The sequence below is a fragment of the Antennarius striatus genome, chromosome 8 (genome assembly GCF_040054535.1).
Source record: "Antennarius striatus isolate MH-2024 chromosome 8, ASM4005453v1, whole genome shotgun sequence".
Classification (NCBI taxonomy): Eukaryota; Metazoa; Chordata; class Actinopteri; order Lophiiformes; family Antennariidae; genus Antennarius; species Antennarius striatus.
The window spans coordinates 19,829,206-19,854,987 of record NC_090783.1 but is presented as its reverse complement, the minus strand read 5'-3'; the positions used below and the strand labels follow the sequence as shown (position 1 = coordinate 19,854,987).

Here is a 25,782-nt window from a genome sequence, read left to right as displayed (position 1 = left end):
AAAATATCTGTACGAAACAAGGGACTATTCTTAAGTGTCACCGGGTCGCCAACAACTTGGAACTGCTTTTGGGGCTTGATGAAATTACTATCTATCCATTTTCCTACACTGCTTTATCCACCGTCACAGGTCACAGGGAGCAAGAGGCTATCCCAGTTGGCTTAGGGCATGAAGTGGGGGAAACTCCAGGAACGACGTCAGTGCGCCGCAGACCCAAATAGTGACAAACAACATTGCATGCTCACACTCACAAGCAATTTGGAATGGCCAATTAATCTGAAGCACATGTTTTGGAGGTGGGAGGAAGCCGGAGAGCCCACGCAGACATGGAGAGAACACGCAAACTCCGCACAGAGCAGGACTCAAACCCGGAACTGCCTTGCTGTGGGCAACAGCTCTACCCACTGCGCCACTGTGCCAGATGAAATTACATCACCAAATTTAATTATTGTGGATAATCCTTCCAGGACCATGACTTACCTGTACAACATCTGATGTCAGCTTATCTAATTGTTGCCAAGGCCTTTAATTAAAACAGAAAACTGTTAACTGTCTTTAGAAAATGTCATCATAATCAATCAGTCATTGAAATATTTCGGATCAAAGTGATGTATTGACATTTCATCCCAAGAGCCTCGTGGTTAGTGCAGTAAATCTTCTTTTCCTTTCGGCTTTTCCCTTCAGGGGTTAGTGCAGTAAATAATAGATCAAAACACAACATTGTAGCAGACATATGTCACATTAATTTGAATTTTTTTATTTTCAAATTGACCAAAGGGAGAGGAAGGTTATAATAACAGCAAACATTTTGTGTCAAAATATTGATTATTATTACATTTGACTTTGGGTAGATAAAGGAGCACAGTTCAAGAGCAAAAAAAGAGATATACACACTGTACATACAGTACAGGTAGGCATAGCACTGATTTACACTGAATATTGGTGTTCTTAGCGGTGTGTATGTGTACAGTATTATACTATTATACTAGAACTAGGACTCTTTTGAACCAAATTGTGAAGTGGAAAGGTGATTTGTGTATCTCAGTGGGAGTGATGAGCTCGGTATCTTGTTCATTTTCAAATATCCTACTCCTGACTTTTCAGCACTTGTTTCCAATCCCATTGTTGTCAGAAATGTTCCAGAAACAGAATGATAATGGTGAAATATTCAGATGTTCTTTCACACTGCAAAAACCTGTAAATAAGATCGTATTACCAATCCTGATCATAGCTCTGAGATACATGTTAGGTTGGTTTTTTTTACACCTTATTTTTCTTCATCAAAAAATCTGTCAAATGGTTTTCCATAATCAACGGATACAACATCCATTTGTCTCTTTAAAACACCTTTACATTCTTTGGGCTGGGTATCAGTGACACAAACTACAAACACTTCAATATTACCCTTTACAGTGATGCTGTCAACAAGCTAATCTACATAATATCTATGTTTGCTGAGTCATGGGTGGAAGAACTGGTTCATATAGCAAAACCCTCGTTCTCATTGATAAAACCCTTTTTGTTTTTATTCTTTTATTAACGGATAAAATAAAGAGGATTTTTTTTCCACGTTCAATCGTACAAATTTTCATTCTAACTGAAAAACATGTCTGAGAGGGTTACCATATTGGTCTGGTCAGCTGTGTTGTTGTAATGATAAATGTTAGTTGAGCAGTCGGTCATTGTAAAACAATAACACTGCCCATATAGTGTATAGCAGGACAGAGGAACAATGCTCTGCATTGCCTTCTATCCATTCTTTTTCAGTCATGTTTTTAACATATGAAAATATATTGGATTCCAGTGGCAGTTCACACACGCATACAAACTCTCACTCAAGCACATGTATTCAAGTTGAGCTATCCCACATGGATTTAGCAGAATACTGAGCTCAACTGGAGAGGAAGATTCTTCAATAATATTTCTTTATACTGCAATGCAAGAACTGATTGGCTATCGCCAGGGGAACTACTGACCCCCAAGTGATATAAGAGGAGACGCTACATTCATACACATCCACACATCTACACACACTCTGAAACAAAAACACACTCTAAAAGCTCCTTTGCAAACCATTACACTCCACCCAGTCCGAGGCTTTTCTGTTTGATATGGCTTACAAATGTAGTAGAGAAAAAGAGCCCGTTTCCATCTGTATTTAAATGGCCTTGTGCGCAGCCCTGGTTTCAAGGGATGCTTGAGAACTGACAAATGAATTAACTAAACTGTATGCTGAATTTCAGAGGCCTATGAAGGGAAGTAGAATAAAACACTGATGACACCGAAGACTCTGAGATCATTGGTAGATAGTACGTCATTACAATCAAGACTATTTCAATTAGGTAAAAGGATGAATTTAATTTTACGACTTTTCTACTTCATTGACATCAGCAATCCCTCGTTCCCTACAAAAAAATGTAGCTTGTTTTCACTGTTTGGAAACAAGTGGGGACTCCTCTCATAATATTCTAATAAACAAAAAAAGAGGGCTGGAAGTAATTTGGGTCAAATGTAATTTTAATTATCACACCATGTTATATTCCTTTGATCTGGTCTTTGCGGCATCAGTGTCTAATTCTTCCTGATCTGGTTCCAGACTGAGGCAGAAGCAAATAACTTTCTGCATTCCTGAGAATACAAGTACCATCCCAACACATCAAACCCTTACTAAGTAAATTATTGTAAGACACACAGGGCAAGAAGCACACATACATACTAACCACTGACACACTCGTGCCTCAGGATTGTATTCCAAAAAACACACACTAGCTCACAGAAACACTCCACAGATTACAAACATATAAGTCTCAACAGTGATTTACTGTCCACAACCACATTAAGTGCTAAAGTTGCTGGGGTTTGGGGATATTCTGTTTGTTGTGTATAGGGCTCTCTGATTGTTAAAAAATAATCACTATATACACGCACATTAACTTTATTAGGGGTAATATCTTGATGGAAAATATATACTGTATATATATATGCCTTTGAATAGTCTGCTCAACATAAAAACATAACTATGTTATTGGCACTTGGGATAACTAAGCCCATTACATATACAGTGATCATCCTGCAAATAATTCAGTTGAAGTGTAATCTTGTTTTATGCCAAGCAAAATCTGTTCTTACAAAGTTAAAAAGAACCATTTTATATCAGAGACACGGTGTTTAGAAACACACCTTCCACAAAAACCAAAACCCAACCATTTTTTTTTTAACAAACATACATAACTTTAAAGCCTTATTCTGGACCTTTTTTTGTTTTTGGAGGAAGGGGAGGAAAAATTCCGAGACCAGAAAACATTTAAACAAAGTAAAAAGTCATTTTTCAAAAGCGACTAATAAAAGCTTACACAGTTATTCTTTCCATGCAATCATATAAAATACTACATTTGTTTCCTGTTTGGCTATATTTGATATTTACATTTTTTTTATCATACAGTAAATCTATACAAGGTCCATCCACTTTGACACATCTTTAAAAAAGAAAGAAGGACTGTCATTACCGTGCTATCTGGATTTCTGTCCAGCTTCCAGGCAGACTAACACTCTCTCATACATCTTCCTCTGGTGAAGGGAGGTGGATGTTAATGCATCCTGTTGCCATGCTGACAATCCTCGGAGGTTTCATTGCAGGCTCGTATGCTTTCCTCTTTCCTTAATTTCTTCATATGAAAGAAGATGGGTGGCAGTTTTACGGAAAGGACTTTTGTCTACAGACATCTGATCAAAACAAATTTAAGCAGCAATCCCTTAAGTGTTTTCCACATTTTCCTCTCAGCTTTATTGTGGTTGGCTACTGACACTGTCAGTCCTGTGCGATGACTGGGCTTTCTGCTGTTTCTGGGGCTGTGGTTTCAGCTGTTGCTGGTGCCTCTGATGATGAGGTTGCTGCTGCTGCTGGTGCTGCTGCTGTTGTTGTTGTTGTCGTTGCTGCTGTTGCTGCTGTTGATGCGTTGCCTGGGTGAAAGTGCCTTGTTGTTGGAGTGGGAAAGCTGCCTGCAGAATCAGCTGGGTAGACTGGTTACTGTGGAGAAGACGCGTGCCCTGACAGAGAAACAGTCCAATAAAATTTGGCTTTATTTTAAACTCTTTATTTGAAATTCTTTATTTGAAATTAACTGTCTCATTGACCAAAATGTAACTGAGAAATAACTTGGTGTTAGCTGCTCTCTACTGGTACCTGTAGGAATTGCTGTTGTTGCTGCTGCCCCTGCTGGCCACTTTGAGCCACAACAGTTGTCTGATTTTGGCCATCAGGCTGACCTTGAGGCTGCTGAGCTGTTTGCAGAGTCAAGGTCTGGGTTTGCCCTCCCTGCTGATTTGACAAAGGAGTTGACAAAAGAGAGAACAAAACAGGGATTTGGTTATAAAGGTGAACTTTTTAAGTATATTTTTACTGCGTGGAGGGAGATTTATACATTTCACAAATGTAACAAGATTTTTTTTTTTTTTAGAAATAATCCATTAATTAAGACCTGTTAGTCCTTTGTGAATTCTTTGGGATAGTAGTTCTGACAAATCTTCAAATATTATGAAAAATATACAGGTAATATGAAATAATAAAAATGTTTACATTTGTAATCAATTTTAGTCTGTTTGCTATGTGTAGACGCAAACATCAAAATATGTTGATGTCTTCTTTTGATTTGGTTTCATTTATCTTCACTTGACAGCCAAAAATCTGTGTCAAAATGAATTGTAAACAGAAGATATTCTACCAAACCAAAAGAAATATAATTTATTCAACCAAAAGTAAAGCTAGGTGCTATAACCATATTCTGTCAGCATTGAGCAGCTGAGTGGATCTGTGCTTCACATTTCTAATCTTAGATATGATTTCATAAAATTTTCCAGGACTCATGCAGACTGTAATTACCTGTTGCCCACCAAAGGGATTGTATGCAGTGACCACCTGTCCCATGAACATGGAGGTGGGTACCATGACTGCCCCACACGCCATTGGAGCTGTCACAAGCTTGGTCACCAGCTGCTGACCTGCTGGGAACCTGAAGAAAATGTAATGGAGAAAAGAAACAGGAAGCAATAATTAATCAAACATAGCATCCATGAATCATAATGGACTGTTAACGGTTACTTTTTACTGCCTACCGGATTTGCCGGTCCTGTGTGAAAGTAGCCACTGTGGTGCCTTGCTGGGTGTTATTCTGTGGCAGGGTGGTGCTGATTTGCAGCACATTAGGTTGCCCTGGCTGGGAAATCATCATGGTGTTGTAGAGTGGAGCAGATACAGAGCTCTGGGTCTGGGTCTGGGGTTGAGCCTGTGGAGGTTGCTGGGGCTGACGTTGTGCCTGCAAATGGCCAGCAGGTACATGATGTCAGTTACTTGTAAATAACAGTAAACTACAGGTGTTGCTCCTTATTCTCCTGTTTTCATATAAGCATATGGCCAGTTTGAACATTTCTTATTTTAATAGCAGTAGATAGGTGTCTGCCATTCCCCAATTAGTCACACGAAACATTACTGGGTGGATGATTGTGAACTTGGAAAAAAAAAACCCATCCTGTCATATAGTAATAAATATAGTAATAAAATCCTAAACGTGTGCTAACATGATGGTTTTTATAATACTGTGAGTATCCTGTGAAATGCCTCCCATTATTAACGCAAACAGTGATATGGGTCATTTTGATAAGACAAAAGCATTACTGCTGAAAACACTGTGCTGTGTTTGTGTAATTTTATCACGTGGACAAATACTGTAAGGTTACACAAGATTATAAAATCACAGCAACCCACCTGTGGTACCTGCACATTCATGGATCCACTCTGCTGCTGCAGCAGCATCTGCTGAGATGATAACACTTGAAGTCAGGCCTCAAAAGTTCGCACAGCATGCATTTGTTTTTCTACATTTATTTGTCCATCCTAAATGCTTGTTTTATCTTCTAACAAATGGTATAATGAACTGGGAGTTCAATCTTTCCACAGGGCCTAAACAGGTAGTGAAAATGCTGTTTCCATTGAGCAGAGTAAAAATAATAATAAATTATCATACATGATTATGGCCTTAATCCAGGGCAGGTACATAGAACACAGCAAACAATGAAAAAGCACAATACTCCTGTTGAACTTTCATCAAATCCGACAGGGTGTTTGTTACTTTTGGATCAAACTGTGACAGACACTGCCACATGTAACACAAAACGCAACTTATTTTTACTATGTTTTTTTAAAAAAAGGCTACATTTCACATATTAAAATCATATATCCAGGGATGGCAAGAGGAAAATATTTTGTCAACTGAACTATTAATGTTGAACCAATGATGAGAGATTTGGGGGGGGGGGGGTATCTATGTATATTCCATTACAGCCATTATGTGCATGAGTCTTATTTTTTACCTGAATTCCCTGTCCCTCAACTCGCTGTAGCTGATCTTGGATGTGTCTGACTTCCTCCTGTTGCCGCTGGATGCTGGCCTGGATCTGTATCATCCTCTGCTCCAGCTGGTCCTTCAGGTGCTGCAAGGCATTCACCTGTGCTGTAAACTCCATCACTGGCTGTGGGTGGACAGAGAAAAAAAAAAAGGTCACCTCCTTGTGCAGTCCCGACTATTTGTGTAAATGCAAATCACAATAACTGATGATAGAATGTTTATTGGAATAATACTGACTAAAACTAAAAAGATCCTTTTAATCTAATGATTACACAGCTTTTATTATTTTCTCTTCAACTATCAGAAAAATGGCAATCATGTTTCCAAAACGGAACATCTCCAAATGTATTTTCTTTACATTATGGAACTATATATAACATCATGTAAGTAAACAAGCAATTCAACTTTGCTAATCAAGAAACACTTACTTTTTAATTTGAAATTATTTGTAAAATTGGACTTATACTGCTTAAAATACTGTCAAATTTATGAACTAAGCAACCGAAGAACAATTAATCATCTCAGCTGTACCACAGAACTTGTGCAAAAGAGCAGCATCCCTGTTCTCACCTGCACATTTGCCTGTAGTTGCTGTGGCTGCTGCTGCTGCTGTTGTTGAGTGATCATAGCTGGAGTCACACTCTGGCTTGTGGTCTGAGAGCTCATAGACTGCAAAAATACAGATAATAAACAGGATTATGACAACTGAAGTGTAATTTCTTAAATTGCATTTCCTTAGCCACACTGTATGATTTAACAGCATCCAACTGATAGAATTCCATTTCTTTTTGTGTTACTGCTGAGGTCAAAAAGCTGGTAAAACAGGCTACATCTGGCACCTGGCTGCTGATGGATGACCGCCGCTGTGATGTCATTTCCATGGTGGAGGCCAGCGACTGTCGAGGAGGTGTGGCTGTGTCCATATGTAACTTGGAGGCTGTTGCTGTCGACAAAAAATGACAATGAGTCAGATCCTGATGAGTCATTGAGCATTTGTCTCCATATAGTACATAATAATTATGGATGTGTTCTTACAAGTACAAGTGTTGTCAGAGACATGCGACGAGGACTTGTGGGAACTCCGGGAGGAGGTCGAAGGTGTCCGGCTGCGGTCGAATCGTTCTAGAGCCTCCTTGAGGCTAGACGTATTCAGCTGAGACTCAGAGCCAGAGTCCTGACTCTAAAAATATTCAAAGAGAGGAAACATTTAACCTGCACACCTTCAGAATTATCAGACCCTTTAGTAATATAACAACCATGCTTTGCCAACCAGTCAAGGATGACTTTGATATATGTAATGTAATATGTGTATGGAATTGGGAGGCAGTAGCTCAGTCCACTAAGTTTTGGGCTGGGCACCGAGGGTTGTGGGTTCAAGACCTTTGTGGGCCAAAATATTTGGAGTATGACCTGGTAGTGGGAGGTACCAATTTAATTTCTCCTGAGCACTGCAATGGTGCCTTTGAGCAAGGCACCGTCCCCTTACAAGTTGCTCATGGTGCACCCCATGTGAGAGTTTCCCATTGCTCTACCTCCCTTTATCTGCATGCCTACAGGCCCCGTGTGTGTGTATGTGTGGGCCTGTGCAGTATATATACTGCTTGTGCAGTATATATACTGTAGCTGTAAATATTTAGAGTGGAAAAAAGTAATATCCCAATGGGGATTATTAAAGGATTGTTTTATTTATTGATGGAATTCAATATAAAGTATTCCATATATTTGGCGAAAATGTTTAGTCATAGGCTTCCATCTAGTGACAGACAACCATTCATGCTCACATTCAAAACTGTGGACTATTTTCAATGTCCATTCACTGATACAGCACATATTTGAGCTGTGGACAGAAGCTGATGCAACCGGAGAGAACCCACACAACACAGTGACAACACATAAACTCCAAAGTCAAGGCTAGCTTCTTTGTATGAAGCAAAAGTGCTATCCAAAGCAGAACTATACCACCCATCTGGAGCTAATTTTAATCATTTGTCCTATCAAAGTTGGACTTTGAGAATGGCACACACAGACAACCTAAAAACCAGGGCTTTGAACCAGTTCATGGAAAGAAAACAAAATCCAGAAACTTTTGGTATTTTGCCAGGAATGAAAACAAAACCAAAAACTTTATTTTTTTAATGTTCTGGAACAGAATTGGTTATTAAAAATAATTGTAACCAGTTAATACCATTTTTTTCTGTTGTTGAAAAAAATATCTGACCTAATGTTTCACTTCCTGTCATTTACTCAACGCGTAATGAGAGCAAAGAGAAGTTGGGGCATATCACCAGTAGTCAAGGAAAAGGCAGTCTCCCAATCTCAATTATCTTCATAACAGGTAAACACTGCAGTCTGTCAATCTTAAAAAAATGTTTTTAACAACAAATCATAAAATGTTTGTGAATGGGCCCTGATGATGGGCCCATTCACAAACATGTTTGAAAACTGTCACTCTTTTTTTATAGGAAACCTAAAAATGTAGCCACAGAATTCTTTTAACAGTTTGTCTTCCATAATTGACAAATTTTAATTCTTTTCAATAGTGGAACCATGTAAAAGATGGGTGAGTGTTGAACTAATACCTACCTTATCTGCAATGACTTCTGGATTGGACTCCTCAATGCCCAGCTCTCTGCGTTGTTCTGCCCTAACTTCTGCATAGCTGCATTTTAGATGAAAGAACAATAAAAATGGCAGCTTAAAAGATGGTAAGCTTGAAAGACAGGAGAGACCATTTAGACATGCTGTATCACAAGAAAATCAACTAAATTTCATATGAGTGACCTTTTGTTATCACATAACCTGAACATGGGACTGGTAGGAAAAGATAAAAATAGCATCCGGCTGTAGTACCTAACTACTGTATGGGTGCAGACAATAAACTCAGGTCGAGAGTTCCATTGGTGATAGGTGATGTAGTAGTGTGTCTGAAGCCAGATCCACTGTTGACCTTTAGTCAGGAAACGGTAGTAGCAAGACTTTCCTTTACCATATTGCATCACTTAAAAAGAAGACACACAAACACAGAAGAGAGCAGTGATATTAGAATAGGCAGGGAATAAATTTAATTAAAAAAAAAATCACTGCCAAATGTGTGTAAACATGAACCCTCACAGTGTTCGTGACACTTGGCTAGCGTCTCCAGGTCATCCACATGGTAATAGTCGTACCCTGATGTGCCCAAAACCTCAAATGGCAGGTAACCTATGATTGGAGGAGCCCTGAAAAGACAACCAAAACCAGAAAGCAGACTTCACAATGTCCTGGAGCTCAAAGGTCAACATGACTTTTTCCCCAGACTCCTGCTACCTTTCAGTTAACTCCGTTCAAAGTGGATAGACAAGATACAAATCACTAGTTAAAGAAGTCAGTAGCATTATGTGAGTATAATATAATTATATTGGATATGCTCCAAAATAACTAGATCACAATGTTGTTCAAATGTGATGCATAAGATAATTTATTTTATTTACATAAACCAAACATTCATACTCAGCAGGCAAGTTTTTGACCTATGACATCAAGCCTCCAATATTTGGGCCACGTATTAACACCGTAAGATCCAGCTGGAAATCTTATCAATCCCAATTTTAAATAATTCGCATCATCAATTATCCTTAAAAACTATATGCACCAGCAAACTAGCCAAGAATGATGTTAAAACAGATCCCCCCTGAACTGTCGTCAGCTGGAGGAAGATTCTGAAGCCATTCCACTATCCATGCACTTCTGGACATGAGGGCTTACCTATGGTCTAAAAAGAGGAACTTCCATTCTAGACTGTGCCTAGAAGTGAATTCTTCGTTTGGCTCCTCAACTGTACACATCTCCTGTAAATATACAAGCAACAGCATGAGATTAGATAAAATGATAAATTATTCACTGACAGGTAATTATTTGCGTGTGTGTGTGTGTGTGTGTGCGTGTGCGAGGATTACCTTGATAAACTGTGGTTTGGCCAGCCGGACGGTGGCTACAAAACACACCTGATCATCAAATGCAGGTTGCAGTGACCTCTGTAACACTCCTGCTAAACCGTTCCTGGTCGTGTTGGGAACTTTACAAAACAGAGCAGATTTGCTTTAAACCAGTTATCAAGTTCGAAACAATGCAGTTCTAAGTGGCTCCATGGAAAACACATTTTCAAGAATGTTGGGACTGATAAAATTTCCTTTAAAAAAAATATAGTCAGTGTATAAGCTTATCATGCACAACAGCAAATAATTTTATTTTTGACTGTTTTCTGCCTCACTGTAATAGTATCTAATTGTCCAGTTTATACTCTCAGCCAAAACTCTAAATCACCAATACAAAACGATGCTAGTTAAGTGACATACCATTGTTCAGTGACTTGAAGTTGCCAATGAATTTAACATATTCGTAGACAGGGGGTTCTTTGGGGTCAATAGTCCCTCGAAGCATATGGCAACAAAACTCCATGTGGTTCTTGGCTAGAGTTAAACAAAAAAACAATTTTCAAAATTTTCTGTGAAAATCGAAGTTTATATAAAAATACAATAACAATGTGTGTGTGTGTTTAAAATGTTTCATTTGCTGTGAACAATTCAATACTAGACCGTGATAATGATGTTTGAGCATCATCCAAAAAGTAAATATTTCAAACATTATGTATTGCTTCATGATGAATTAATAAAGAATTTGTGTTACACTCAAAGATGACAAGTCAGGGTCATCATTATCACCTATCCAACAAATGATTTCCAGCAAACAAAAGGAGGGATTTACGTATATTAAATCAACAAAATAACACATGTTGCCAAAGCACTTTTGTCAAAAAGTAGTTGCAAAACTTGGGAAAAAATAAACAGAATAAGCAGAAACAAAATCTCATCTTCTTTGGACAGAACTGCTCAATCCATAATTCAAACTATAATCTATATACAGTACTTTTGTATGATGACATTAAAGGCATTGTATACTTTTCTATTACTAAAAATTTAAAGAAGAAAGTTTTCCATCCTAAAGTACAGAATTGAACATTAGACTGAACTGAAAAAAGACAACATAATGGAAAGTATGACGGGATAATGTTGTAATAGACAGAATGTATGGTGACGTGTGACATCTGGATGTTACTGACTCTTCAAGAAATCAGTGCTAAGGCTCTCTGGGTCGGTAGGGTGTGTGGACAAAGCCTTGTACACATCTGAGTGTTCCCCAACTGGCAAGAAGTTCAAAAGGTTCTGATCCACCAAATCGGTCTGAGAAGCACACAGTCACACATTTCAAGAATTGATCAAACCATTTTAAATACACAGAAGTCATCCAAGCATGTTTAATCTGACACACAGATAGCTGTTAAAGTGCGTTCTACAATACACATGATGGCTAGTACACACCAGGAAACAGACAGAAACAGCATTAACTCACCGGGAGGTGTTCTAGTAGACAGGTGACACTTTCAGACACATAGAGAATATTGCCATCGGTCATTATTGCTATAAAGAATCCGTCCAAGGCCTGATAATGTAAGTAAGACAAGTTAATGAGAACACTTACAAAAAGCACTGAAGCTGTTAAAATGGTACAGCAGTATTCTTGCTCATAGAAATAATCTTTTGATCAAATTGTGTTGGTTGGAATACCTAAGAATTCATCTAAACCATAGTGAGAAAGAGCTATGACATGATTAAAATATCAGCTGTGGTCATCTATGTGGATTGCAGAAAAAATGTGAGATTTCTGACCTCAAGCATGAGCTGGGTGAACTCCTCATTGCTAAGAAATGGAGGCTTCCAGTCCTGCCTGATCTCACTCGACTCTGACTGTGCTGCGATCTCTGATAGAAGAAAGACATACACAAATGGGGGTTTTCAGAAGAAAATCCTCAGGGAAAAATGTCACGAGGGGAGAAAGAAATAAGGGCACACAAAAACAAAACAAACAAGACAGTCAGAGACTGCAACATCCCGCAACACCCCTGAATTCAAAATTTTACCCTGACCTACTTTCATAGGTCAGGGTCATTTAATAAAAGACCCATGATCCAACATGTAACTGGTGCATTCTATTTGTCATGAGGTTTCAGAGAAGTGTACCTAAAAAGGTATAAAAGTGAAAATATGACCTTGACCTAGTTTTCAATGTCAAGGTCATCATCTCATTTTCATCCCCTTTGCAGCCCAAGTAATATGCTTTTTCTTTCACCTGTCTATCTGCAACGGTTGTGAAGATATTTGGATGGAAGGACGGACGGACACACAAACACTGACAATTAAAATACAACACCACTTTGCAGGATGTAAAAAGTAGCACTTGAACATATCAGTAACAGGGCACCATGGAAAGTAATTAGATTTTTCCACACATGGGAATCCCAGGATTTCAATGATGATCAAGCCCAATAATTAGGGGGTAAGAGGGTTTAAATGTTAAATAAACCAATTACAAAACTTTGGTTTTTCATATATATCAATAGTGCATCATAAAAATGAGTCTACAATACACTTAATTTCAACATTAGTCGAAGAGGAAGTTACATTTACAAGTAAGTGTAAGTGTATAAGTAAGTGTAATAAAACACAAGAAGTCTGTTCCTTTTTAAAACTTCTAGCAACAACAGTAAACAAGCATTCACAATGGTGAAAGATAAAACTAGACATGGAACAAGAAGCGTCCACCCTGTGAAGTGGTCAACACAGGAAGTGAAGTGAGGCTGGAAATAAGGCCTGACCTTTATGTTTGCACAGGAAGTCAATGCTTTTCTGAAGAACGGTGGACTTGTCCATCTTCCTGGTGTTGCCCGGCAACATTGTGCCAAGCTCCTTGATGAGGACATTGAACTGGTCTCTCCGTTTCTTCTCAGATTTATTGCGGGACACACTACAATCAGAAACACAAAGAGAAAAAATCCTCTAAACTTAATATCGAATATCAAATGCCTGATCAAACCAAAATCACTCCAAGTTTATGAAAAGAACTTGACTGTTAATCACAGGATATGTAATATCAATATATTTGGCTCTAGTTTACCGTTTTGCTTTGTCCTTTTCATCTTCTTCCATCAACCCATCAAAGATGCTACAATCATCCCTACAGGAGGAGAGCAAAATTGGTATTTCTGTGCACACATTTGCTGATAGCTTTAACACAGATTATTCCTGGTAACCAAAAATGAAAGGATTCCCAAATGCCAGGAACAGGCCTATACTTGGGTCAGAGAGAGAGCGAGAGGCAGAGAAAGAATGTGTTGCACACTTTCAAGGTGGTGACATGCGTTTGTGTGCATGATAGTGAACTTATTGATGTTATAGTCCAAGCATACTTTCTTTAGTACTGATGGATCATGGTGTAATTGTGGACAAATCTATACTCCACTGCATGATATCTACACAGCTTGACTTAACTTTCCACTATTTTACTGGTATCACCTCATTCAAGACTCCAGAATAGCTAAGCAGATAACAAAACCAAAATTGTCACTGCATCGTTAATGCACTGCACACACACTGAATAACCTGCCCAAACTCAAAGCCCACCAAACCAGCCAGACTACTATTGAAGAGGTTCATGAAGCCTAAAGAAATCCTGACATTGGTAGCTGACAAGAGAATCGTGGCGGTGTCCCTTTGCGTTGCTTTGATGATCAGACACACTGAGGTGGTACAATCCTCTAAAATACAACAATTTCCAGTAAGGTACCTAACACCAAAGCTGGGTCAAACCAGCTGGGTAAGACGGTACCACAAAGTGAACACATGACAAGTCTCAATAGCATTCATGCTTGTGTGAACACATGTTTACTGTATATGTGTACCATTTATGACATACCCAATGCTTGATGTCATCGTGGCTGCTTATCAGGGCTGTGGCTGAAGTGATTTGCTCTTTAGGCGTGAGGTAGGCATTTGGAAGACCACCTGGACAGACAGAAAATATGCATTGTATTGACTTCACTAATAAATCAGAACACAGACAGCTCTTTTCATATATGCTGTTACTTCTCACCCCAATGCAGCTTATGCACACTCTCTTTAACAGCTTTTCTCAGGAGTTGTAGAGAGGGTTTGTGGTCAAATTTGACTCTATAGTCAAAATTGACGTTGGGGTCATTGGGATCACGAGGGGGCCCCAGACTGCAGAAAATACATGGTGTTCAACCAAACCTGCAGGAGAATAATCAAACCAGAAAACTGCGCTCATCAGATCATTTTTAGGTCAGTATTAATATCTCACAACTTTACAGAAATTTTATCTTGATTTAACAAATGATGAGCTCCAAATTTCTATATAAAAAACTACATACTTATAAGAGAAAACCTAAATATTATTAATATTACATTTTCTGACAAATCAAGCCTATCATTTTCACTGTATCATTTAATGAGTGTGTTCCACACATACAATGCGTCTTTTGATGAAACATACAATTGTTTGACTTTATATTTCAAAAATAAACTCAGATAATAATGTTAGAAGTAATTAAATTCAACCATTATAAAATAATTTTATTGTGTGTCATCTAACTTAATATTCTGAGTGCTGGGATTACAAATAAACTATTTCTAATGGAATTAAATGTTGTCATTGGCTGTTTTCAATTACTTTCTCAAGATATTACTCAAAAAATGAATAAATATAAATTCATGAAACAATCATACTGAACAATTCTAATTAATTCAGCACAAAATGTTATACAAGAACAAATGCAGTCACAGACTGAAATGTCCCGCAACACCCATGAATTAAAATTTTTACCCTGACCTACTTGTATAGGTCAAAGATCAAAGCTAGTGCTCAGATCTACTGGCATTGGTCAAACCACTATCTTTTGATCTATGGTCTATGGCCTTCTCCCTCGTTTTTCTATCTTATCCGCTTCCAGAGTGTACAAAAATTGAAATTTGACCATGACCTAGTTTTCTCAAGGTCAAAGTCATCATCTCATTTTCATCCCCTCTGCCGCCCAAGTAATGTGCTTGTTGTTTCATCTTTCTATCTGTAACGGTCGCAAAGATATTTGGTGGACATACGAACGGACAGACGAACACACAAACACTGATAATTACAATACATCACCACTTTGAAGTGGGATGTAATAACATATTAGTGCAACATCAAAAACTAAATCATGCATGCATTAGCAGCACTTCAGAAACTCTGGGCACCGTGACCCAATTCTATAAAAAATCACATTTTCAGCTTACTTGCTGGAATCTCTCTTTGCAAAACTAGCTTTTTATGGAGCTGAATCTTCCAGGCACCAACAAGAAAAGAGCCACACCTCACCTGCAACACAAACAAAACGCTTTTATTTACAAACCTACCGTAACACTTGGTGTAACTATTTGCCACACATTCAATTTCTAGAAAATAGTGATAGCGTAAATATGTTATTTACAATAACAAAACACGTGCATAAGAACAGCTCACAGTTTAGAGTAATTATGAATCTGAATATAGCTCTTAAGAATCTTCAGTAATTCCACCCATCCGCTATTGATCAGCATGTTATTTTCCCACTCAATCATTTGAGTCTTAAATTTTTAAAAATCACAATTTTTCAAAGCCTAACCAGACAGTTGGTTTGTCCGAAACCCAGTCTAAAAACTTACTGTATATTCTTAGAATTCTCAGTATAGAAACAAAAACACTAATCTCCATTACTCAGCAGCTTTAACCAGGATATGTATGAAATGTTGCTTTTACAATGCCCGTCAATAGGGCAATAATAGTTTGTGATGACTGATGAACAGGTCAGCAGTTTAAATTGACTTGTCAGGTAGACAACATATTACCTCTTGGATCACAAAGACCCATTTAAGAGTATTTTGTTGAAAGATATGTCAGCATAGATGAAGGTCAGATTGGGCATGCCCACTAAAAGCTATAAATAACGACATTATTGTATTACTGCACTGCTTTTAGAAAGACATGATATAGGGATGCAGGTATTGTGCTGGATTCCACGATATGGACCTCATGGTCTCTACTGGAACACACTGGTCTAACACACACACACACACACACACACACACACACACACACACACACACACACACACACCTACCTAACTATGACCGGGTGGCTAATAAGTGCAGCTTCATTTGACTGAAGTTATTCTTTATGTGATTCTTGTCATTTGTACAGCACAGCCAATGAGGAAATACTAATATTAGCCAAGTAAACGTGGTCCATAAGATAATTTAATTGACTAAAACTGCAATTACTTACCAATTAGGCAAAGCAACATTTGTGATATAAATTTTAATTCCACAGGTGTTACACAACCGGTAACAGAACAACCCATATGGCTAGCTAGCTAGCTAACGTTAACTTGCTATCCAAAACTGCCTAATTACTGAGATATTCAATAGACATACTGACCCGTTTCCCACTGCGACACCCCGCCAACACTGACTGGCACTAATTTATGGCAGAAAAAATAATAATAATTTCACGTTTGTGTGATAAATGAGGACCACCACGCTATGTGACGACAAACACAGCCTCAGGCTGTCACGCAACAACTGACATTGAACATCCAATAATACCTCAAATATCACCGCGCGAGCTCCAGCAGCGCGAGGGAGCAGAGCGTCAACATCAACGCGGGACACGATTCTAGCGAAATCCCCCGAAAACATAAAAGTCGTCGGCAGACAATGTCTAAGACCAGCAATGGTGGAAACATTTTCGCGGCAGATGTATGTACATACACACACACACACATACACACACACATTCTGTCCAAAGGCACACACGTACACAGACACTGACAGGGGGATACGCGCACGCGTTCGCCCACTCACACACACACACACACACCGACACAGGCTGCTCTGAATGTGGGTCACTGGGCCTTGCTCTCCCTCAAGCGTGCGGAAACAATCCCGAAGCCTCCTTCTGCAGTCACACCGCTTCCGCACGCGAATGAAAACATCGTTTACCGACCGCCACAGCCGTGCTCTTTCACAACCGAAACCTACGGCTGGTCAAAGATATGCAAAGAATTCCTTACCTTACTGAATAATCGACAGCAGCCTCCCTGTTTTGCTTACTTGGACGTTGCATCGAGTTGGTGGGGGCCTGAAGGGTTGGGGAGAAAAACAGGAGGCCTACTTCATGTACGACGTACAGTCATGCGCAATAGAGACGGTAGGGCGCACTATTTTGCAAGCCGAGTACAGTAGCAGCAAAACAGAGAGATCGTTGAATGATCTTCAGAGGGAGAGGAAAAAAAAGACTCCTATGTTGTTGCTTTTGTTGCCAGACAGATTAATTAAGTACACTATCAGTGCAGGCAACATTTTTGATATGAGAGATAGTAAAAGAACAAGGCAGCAATATTGACAACATGCTCAGAAATACAATACTACACTAGATTATAAATATCCAGTTAATTAGAATTTTACCATAATTTTCGTGTTTTACCATAGTTCTTGCATGTAGTCTTAATCTTAAGCCAGTGTCTGATTCCCCCGGTCCAAAGCCTGGACAAATACAGAGGGTTGTGGCAGGAAGGGCATAGCATGTAAAACTTTTGACAAATCAAACATGCAAATTAAATTTATGACTTCCATACCGGATCGGTCGAAGCCTGGGTTAAAAACGACCGCCATCGGTGTTGTCCACCTACAGGGTGACGGTGGGAATTGGACTACTGTTGGTCGAAGATGGAGAGGAGGAAAGTGTGTTTGTAGGAAGAGAGAGAAGAGGAACGCCAAGAATATAGGACTGAGAGTACAAAAGTAATTCATAAATGTAAATGCAGCATGAGGATTTTATAGGCAGGGCCATCAGGAAATCGGACCCTGATTCACTTCTGACCTGTTTGCAAGTGAAACACTGCCACTGCAGAAAGCTTTACTCAGCTAGGTTAAGCGCTACGTACTCTTGCGTCTTCAAGCAGCTGGTTTCACACCATCTGAACTAGAGCTCAGTAAACGTCAGTTCATTGGCAACGGTCGGCAACAGATTAATTCCCTCAATTTATTTGAGGATGTTGATAGAGAAGTTCAAAGAAGGACAGACAGAGCTGCATTGCGTTTTTGTAGATCTGGAGAAAGCTTATGACAAGGTGCTCAGAGAGGAGCTATGGTATTGTATAAAGAAGTCTGGAGTGGCAGAGAAGTATGTTAGACTGTAGGACTGTAAGACAGTGGTGAGGTGTGCTGTAGGTGTGACAGAGGAGTTGAAGGTGGAGGTGGGACTGTATCAGGGATCAGCTCTGAGCCCCTTCTTGTTCGCTATGGTGATGGACAGGCTGACAGACGAGGTTAGACAGGAATCTCCATGGACTATGATGTTTGCAGATAACATTGTGATCTGCATTGAGAGCAGGGAACAGGTGGAGGAGAAGCTAGAGAGGTGGAGGTTTGGCCATTGAAAGGAGAGGAATGAAGGTTAGCCGCAGTAAGACAGAATACATGTGTGTGAATGAGAGGGACCCAAGTGGAAGAGTGAGGTTACAGGGAGAAGAGATCAAGAAGGTGGAGGATTTTAAGTACTTAGGGTCAACAGTCCAGAGCAATGGAGAGTGTGGAAAAGAGGCGAAGAAGTGTGTACAGGCAGGATGGAACGGGGGGAGAAAAGTGTCAGGTGTGATGTGTGATAGAAGAGTTTCAGCTAAAATGAAAGGAAAGGTGTACAAACTGTGTTGAGACCAGCGATGTTGTTTGGTCTAGAAACAGTGTCACTGAAGAAAAGACAGGAGACAGAGCTGGAGGTAGCAGAGATGAAGATGCTGAGGTTCTCTCTGGGAGTGACCAGGATGGATAAGATCAGGCATGAGTACATCAGAGGGACAGCACATGTTAGAGGTTTTGGAGATAAAGTCAGAGAGGCTAAACTGAGATGGTTTGGACATGTCCAGAGCAGAGATAGTGAATATGTTGGTAGAAGTATGCCAAGTTTTGAAAGACCAAAGAGGAGGTTTATGGATGTATAGTGAAAGAGGACATGAAGGTCGTTGGTGTGGGAGAAGAGGATGCAGAAGACAGTGTTATGTAGAAGCAACTGATTTGCTGTGGCAACCCCTTAAGGGAAAAGCGGAAAGGAGAACAAGAGGAGTAGTCACAATCTTAAACAACGCTCTATTTCAATATTTTCACTATTATACAATAATGTCTTACTGACATTGCAGCCATATTTTAAGAAACACAATTACTCTAGTTCCATTGAACGTGACATTGGGGGGTCTCCAGGACCGTGCAGATGACGGTAGGTGTGGCTCAGAAGCTCTACTGACTGTGACGCTGCACCTTTTCTGCTTTGAGGAACCCCTAAATTTATACAATCGTGCACATGAACTTTTTCAATGAGACATGACCTAGGATTACAAGATGTTCAAACATCTTGTAATTGTCACAACCTAAAATTGTTTCTATGAGCAAGTGTGTTATGCTTCTAATTTGCAGCAGTCATTAATACAAATTTCATTAGTAAGGTGAAATAAGTGAAATAGAACCAATTTAATATGACTGATGAGACTGTTGGCTCCAGTAATAGTCAGTTGTAGTGGTTATTTTGTTGTATAAAATATTATCTTATCAGGATACATTGACCATAATAGCACAAGAATTATCAAATATACAACCAATCACTCACTGGTTACAGTTACAAAGTTCTACCATACAACATAATAAATCAAAACAAGAAGTTCTGCCTTCAGTTAAAAGCAATACATAAAATAATTTCAAACTGAAAACATGCTGACTGTGTGCCGATCAGTTACTAATGTGCTGTGCCCTCTAAAATCAATAAAACTAGAAATGAAACATCAGCTTTATTGTGGATAAAGTTTGACAGTGCCTTGGTCCTATTATGGTGTATCACGTGAAATGCTGAGATGACATTTTCTACCAAAGGAAGATAAAGACCACTAGCTATGTCAACTTCTTATTTAATTATTATAATATTGACAAAACTGGCTGTTCCTTCAAAAAATGTTAATGTGACCACGATCTGGCTCACATTGAAGCTACTAAAGGTCCCTAAAAAACTTACGTTCACTAAAGGAACTGATGAAGACGTATTGGTTTATTGGGACTGAATAGCTGGTTTGAAACACCAAAGTGCCACAAGACTGTCAAAATTAATTGTATTTATTGGATGAATAGTTTTAAAACATATTGTAATGAGAGAGGTGTTTCGCTGATTCTGGGGATGGGAACTTCACAAGCCAACTGACTTCTACCCGTAAATTGAAAAGAAGTTCAATGTTATCAAAATACAAAGCTCATGTTCATCCCAAATATAGTGAAATATGGCTTTTCACAACATTTCCTCAACAATAACATTGGTGTGACATCTTCTAAAGAGTTATACTTAAAATAATAAAATTACAGCTGTCCAAGTCACTCATAAACTAAAAAAAAAAGTCCTGTCAAGTTTTTTTCTCTTCTTGGCCCCTTTTTGCTATTTTTGTGTTTTTTTGTTTGCTTATTTGTTTGTTTTACTACTTTTTTCATTCTATTCCTTGCTTTTTAATTTACCTAAACATGGTATATTGAGAAACAACGCAGACACTCATAAACTGAAAAAAAGGGGCTATAATAGCTATAATATCTGTAGGCTATTCAGACTGACGTCAAGACAAATATTTTTTAATCTACACAAATTAGTTGTAACAGGAAAAAAATATACAATCAAATGTGAAATGCCTGCATTGCAGAACAAGAAATACATTTTTAAAATTATGACTTTCTGAATTCATACTTTAGACACACAAATAATTTCAGGCACAGGTTTGATTGTTAAACAAAAACTTTCATTAGCCTTGTTCTAATTTGCTTCCCAACAGTGATATTGCTTATTTCTTCCTGTGTGGATTATTTACAGTATATCTCAATGCCATCTTGGAATCTTTTTGTTTGTTTTTCTTTTATTCAGCCTACTTTTTCTCCATAAAATCAATTTGTCCCCTCACTTCTCCTTTGTCAAAATTTTTAATTCTCTTCTGGTTCAGGTTATCTTTTAACGGTTTAAGGATTGTCCCCCATTTCCAATCAATGTATTATTTTGTTATCTCTCATCTTTCCTCTGCTCAACAGGTCTTGTCACATAATTTGCATTTTAATACCTTAATTCATCCCCACAAACTGGTCTTCTTTCTTAGTCACCTATTCTGTCTACAGTTCCCATTGTTCTTTCTTTGCTTTCTTTGCTTCTTTCTTTGCTTTATGTTCTTATGTATGGTTGCATGGTTTTAATTTTTAATATTCCTTGGAGGTATTTTCTTTTTTATTTGACTTTTCAGCAGTAATTTTCTTCCTGTTTTTTTCTGCAGATTTATCCATCCAGAAAGATTCAGTATTTCTAGTATCCTTGGTGCCAGATGCTCCGGCATTACTCCACAATTCTATACATCTACACTTAAGTGATCTTTTTATTTATCCCTCTCCAAGTTCCTGTAGTTGTATATCCATCCATTCATTTTCTTATAGATGAGATGATCGCAATTGTCTCTTCTACAGCTACTTACCCACCTTGTGGGTCATGGATCTAACCCTATCTCATCTAGCTACAGGTAAATGATGGGGTACAACCTGGATGAGATGCCAGCTTATTGCAGGGCCACACAAAGGACAAACACACACACGGTCACACTTACTCACACCTATGAATAATTTGGAGTGACCTATTCACCTAAGTTGCATGTTTTTGGAGGTCGGAGGAGGCCAGAGAACCCTGAAAGACCCTACATAAACACGGGAAGAACACACAAACGAATCAAACCTTCTTGTGAGACAATCGTACTAACCACTGTGTCAGCATGCCACCTCCATTTCTACAAACTTCAAAAGCAGCGGTAATGGTAAGTCTCACAGAAATCTCTACAAGCATATTTTTGGACTAACACACATTTAATCCATTTGACGTCGCATTTCTATTGAACATAAATGCAAAATGATAGCACCCTTTATTTGTGTGCAAACGCTCATATATTGCAACATCAACTCTCCTATTCCAATTTTGATTTTCTTCAGTTACTGCACAAATAATAATATCATTCAGTGCACAGCCCCAACATGCTTTAAGTTTAAGTTAATAAAAACTACAATAAGCCTCATGTGTTATTCATGAGATTCAACACTTGTATTGTTCCTTTCCTCCCAACTTCCTGCCCATCCTTTATCTTTCCATCTCAGAGGCAAAAAGGCTTTCAAGGGAACTCACACAAAAAACCATCATCAACAACAACGATAAAGCACTTAGCTGTGGAACGACTCGTCTTTGTTTTCACAAATGTGACAAACCCAATGGAGCTTCAAATCAAGTTAGGGGTTTGATCTGCTTCATTCTGGGGCAATTTGCTTAAAGGTCCTCCATCACCATCAACACACCTCTCACAAACTGGAACTGGATCCAAAGTGCAATATTGTGTTCTTTATGTTTATTAGTACATGAAGTACATTGTCTTGTAGAGACACAAATAGTAAGGAAGTATAGCATCATTTAGCAGCTGTAAAATCCCTCCATTTAAGTGCTTCACCCTACTTGTACCTGTTCTCAGTGATTGAATCATTACAATGTAATGGAAACCATGCAGAGTGCTATGGGACATCCTTTTTCCCACACAACAACCGTTTAATCACAGACAAACATCAGGCGCTGAGCCACATCACATATTGGCATCAATATGTGAGAGAGTGTAGACAGAGAGAACACACAAAAAACAAACAAACAAAAACAAACAAACAAACAAGAACAAACAGAATAATAACCAGGTACATTACTATTGTCCAGATGCCATATATTTGTGTTCGTTTTGTGTTTGAGGTTAATATAAATCTAAGAACAAAATCCATAAATGCAGGAAACCTAAATGTCAGTGTCATAATGGATCTTAATTGAAGTAATAAAACACAAAAAAAAATGAATAGATTGTTCTTTAATTGCCCTTTTCTACTAAATCCCTACTTAGACAGTATGAAATGCAGAAAGAATAACAGTAATCATCACAGAATACAGACGAGTAGTGTGTGTGTATGTTTGTGTGTGTGTGTGTGTGTGTTTGTGCACTCGCCCACGCATGTGTGTACAGTATTGTGGAGCAAGAGCTCATTACATGCAGATACTTTCATGCAGTCTGACTAGGGGAAACATCACCACCTCCACCACTGCCAGGTCTTGGTGTCATCATCCTTGATTTTTTCTCACCTCATTCACTCTTGGATTTTCTCTTCTCTTGTTTGTCACACTCTTGTTGTTATTCTTTGCCTTGAATCTGATCTTTCTTAAAGCTTGTTCACTTCTTATTGGGTCTTGTCTCTCCAGCGATGTCATCTCTTCTGAGGGAGGAAATGCAGAGAGTTTTATTCCGACCTGGAAAACAAAGACTGGCTGAGTTCATTGAGATTGAAGAGCCATCAGATGGAAGATATTTCCTCTGTGTCTCAGGTAAACTGCTTTCTTATTCTTATATATATATATGTATATATATATATATATATATGTGTGTGTGTGTGTGTGTGTGTGTGTGTGTATATATATATATATACACATATATATACATATATACATATACACGCACACACATTTATATATATATATATATATATATATATATATAAATAGTATATATATTTAATAGGAAGTATATATATACAGTACACATACATAATGTACTGTATATATATACTGTGTATATATACACACATACACACAACTAAAATTAATAGGAAATGTGCTATGTTACTTTCATTCAGATTAACACCGGCTTTATGTTGGAAAAACAAACTTTTTGTAATCTCTTCTTTGTAGTTGCAAAAAACAAAGTGGTGCAGTTAAGTGTAGTTCGCTGTCAGATGTCTCAGACGGCAATAAAGTCTGGATCCAAGAGGTCCCACACCAAACGATCAAGCATACAGGAGTGCTACAGAAGAACGGAGGTCTGGTCTCTCCAAGACCTGACTCTTGTTGATGGACGAGACCCAGATGTGGTAAATAAATAAATAAACACTAAATAAATACACAAATACAATGTGTCTAATGTCTTAATAGGCTGTCTTGAAAACTTCCATCGTGTTTGATTAAGAAAGCGCTGAAAAAATATTTTACGATAAATTTAACTATAATTTTTTTGTAAAATCACTGTCATATGTTACTTCTGGCAATTTGTGCACCTACAACAAGGATATCAATTTTCTTTCATTAGACGTTTAATTAAAAATAAGCCGATAAAATGCATGCAAATATGTGTGTTTACTGTACATGTACACAGGCATACACGCACACAAAAATACAGACACGCACACACACATACACACACACACACACACACACACACACACACACACACACACACACACACACACACACACACACACACACACACATTATTCATATATTTTATTGATTATAAGTATGTGCTTATACATGCATGTATATACTGTGTGTGTGTGTGTGTGTGTGTGTGTGTGTGTGTGTGTGTGTGTGTGTGTGTGTGTGTGTGTGTGTGTGTGTGTGTGTACATATACATACATGCATATATTTGGTACACATATTTTTAGATTTTTTTTCCTGGCAGTCTATAATTACTATCATGCATTTGGGATCTTTTTGATGGCTTCTTGTGAGTCTTAAAATGATTAATATATATTGATAATTATAATATTCTCTGGCTTCAGGATGACCCCTGTTTCCTTCTGCACTTTGACAAGGTGCGGTCAGTGACAGCCATCAGCTGTTCAGCCAAATACGCTATTGTGCGTGCCATGGTTGCTTTAAGTGACCAATACTGTCAGAGGTCACTGAACCTGCGGAACTTTGACTGGACCTACATCAAGCCTACCTCTTTCTACTCTAATAGAGGGGATTGTGTTGTTCTTACACAGATATGCTTCTATGCATTCAATCTGGTATGTCTTTCCATGTGTCCCGTTCCTTTGGACTCATAACCGGATGACATATTTGGTGTGTATGTCTGTCAATTATGGTGTGTGTTTGTTTGTAGAATACTGGATTGAGTTTAAAGTGTGGACTGAATACAGTTTATTAGCCTTCTTTACCCAAAAAATGTGCTGATGAGGATCAGTTAATGTTAAAAATGTATTTTGCATTATTGTTTAAAATGGTCCCAAGAATATTGGCATTTGTTGGCTGTATTATTGAAGTCAAATTTTTTTGATCTGTTAATCGTATACAGTATTACTCAATGTACTCTTTCGTGTGTGTTATTGTCAAAATGTGAATTTTATCTGGAGAATAAATAAAATGACTTCAAGTTTCATTACATTTCTCTGGACTCCAATTGGTCTTTATAAAATGGAATCATCATCATCATCATGTGATGTTGTCGAATACTGAACTTTTTTCTAATTTTTTTTAGTAACTTTCGTCTGATATCCTTGGTTTATGTGTAGATGTTTTCAGTTTAGAATCTAGGGACTCAGTCATGTCAGTAGTATAATACAAGCAG

General features: G+C 38.3%; 2 protein-coding genes across 12 annotated transcripts; one reads left to right on the top strand and one right to left on the bottom strand.

Annotated features, from left to right (window-relative positions):
- Nucleotides 1-747: 747 nt before the first annotated feature.
- On the bottom strand, nucleotides 748-17,472 carry clockb (clock circadian regulator b). 8 transcript variants are annotated; one of them, XM_068321231.1, is made up of 24 exons: nucleotides 17,380-17,472; nucleotides 15,566-15,647; nucleotides 14,367-14,551; nucleotides 14,190-14,278; nucleotides 13,392-13,451; nucleotides 13,093-13,241; nucleotides 12,107-12,198; nucleotides 11,790-11,879; nucleotides 11,500-11,620; nucleotides 10,736-10,849; nucleotides 10,337-10,455; nucleotides 10,146-10,228; nucleotides 9,513-9,619; nucleotides 9,252-9,399; nucleotides 8,985-9,060; nucleotides 7,437-7,581; nucleotides 7,241-7,344; nucleotides 6,972-7,070; nucleotides 6,367-6,525; nucleotides 5,762-5,812; nucleotides 5,113-5,312; nucleotides 4,880-5,009; nucleotides 4,184-4,318; nucleotides 748-4,047 (listed from the first exon to the last, which is right to left on the bottom strand). In XM_068321231.1, exons 4-24 carry the CDS (start codon nucleotides 14,204-14,206, stop codon nucleotides 3,784-3,786), a joined length of 2,463 nt encoding a protein of 820 aa, XP_068177332.1. In that variant the 5' UTR covers nucleotides 14,207-14,278; nucleotides 14,367-14,551; nucleotides 15,566-15,647; nucleotides 17,380-17,472; the 3' UTR covers nucleotides 748-3,783. The 8 variants fall into 8 exon arrangements, with proteins under 8 accessions (XP_068177332.1, XP_068177330.1, XP_068177335.1 ...); XM_068321229.1 differs by having other exon boundaries at nucleotides 14,367-14,524; XM_068321234.1 differs by having other exon boundaries at nucleotides 4,184-4,315; nucleotides 14,367-14,524.
- exoc1l (exocyst complex component 1 like) lies at nucleotides 16,931-25,561 on the top strand. Of its 4 annotated transcripts, XM_068321238.1 has the most exons (6): nucleotides 16,935-17,065; nucleotides 21,649-21,888; nucleotides 22,029-22,176; nucleotides 23,640-23,762; nucleotides 24,126-24,304; nucleotides 24,992-25,561. In XM_068321238.1, the coding sequence occupies exons 4-6, from the start codon at nucleotides 23,642-23,644 to the stop codon at nucleotides 25,259-25,261; spliced, it is 570 nt and encodes a 189-aa protein (XP_068177339.1). In that variant the 5' UTR covers nucleotides 16,935-17,065; nucleotides 21,649-21,888; nucleotides 22,029-22,176; nucleotides 23,640-23,641; the 3' UTR covers nucleotides 25,262-25,561. The 4 variants fall into 4 exon arrangements, with proteins under 4 accessions (XP_068177342.1, XP_068177341.1, XP_068177339.1 ...); XM_068321241.1 differs by having other exon boundaries at nucleotides 16,931-17,065; nucleotides 21,649-22,176; nucleotides 25,025-25,561; XM_068321239.1 differs by lacking the exon at nucleotides 21,649-21,888.
- Nucleotides 25,562-25,782: the final 221 nt, after the last annotated feature.

Coding starts and splice junctions, on each gene's coding strand:
- clockb (XM_068321231.1), bottom strand. Junction 9,400..9,512: donor AGCCAAGTGTCACGAACACT/GTGAGGGTTCAT, acceptor CTTCTTTTTAAG/TGATGCAATATGGTAAAGGA. Junction 6,526..6,971: donor AACTACAGGCAAATGTGCAG/GTGAGAACAGGG, acceptor GTCCACCCACAG/CCAGTGATGGAGTTTACAGC.
- exoc1l (XM_068321240.1), top strand. CDS start 23,642: ATGTCATCTCTTCTGAGGGAGGAAATGCAGAGAGTTTTATTCCGACCT. Junction 23,763..24,125: donor ATATTTCCTCTGTGTCTCAG/GTAAACTGCTTT, acceptor TCTTCTTTGTAG/TTGCAAAAAACAAAGTGGTG. Junction 24,305..24,991: donor ATGGACGAGACCCAGATGTG/GTAAATAAATAA, acceptor CTCTGGCTTCAG/GATGACCCCTGTTTCCTTCT.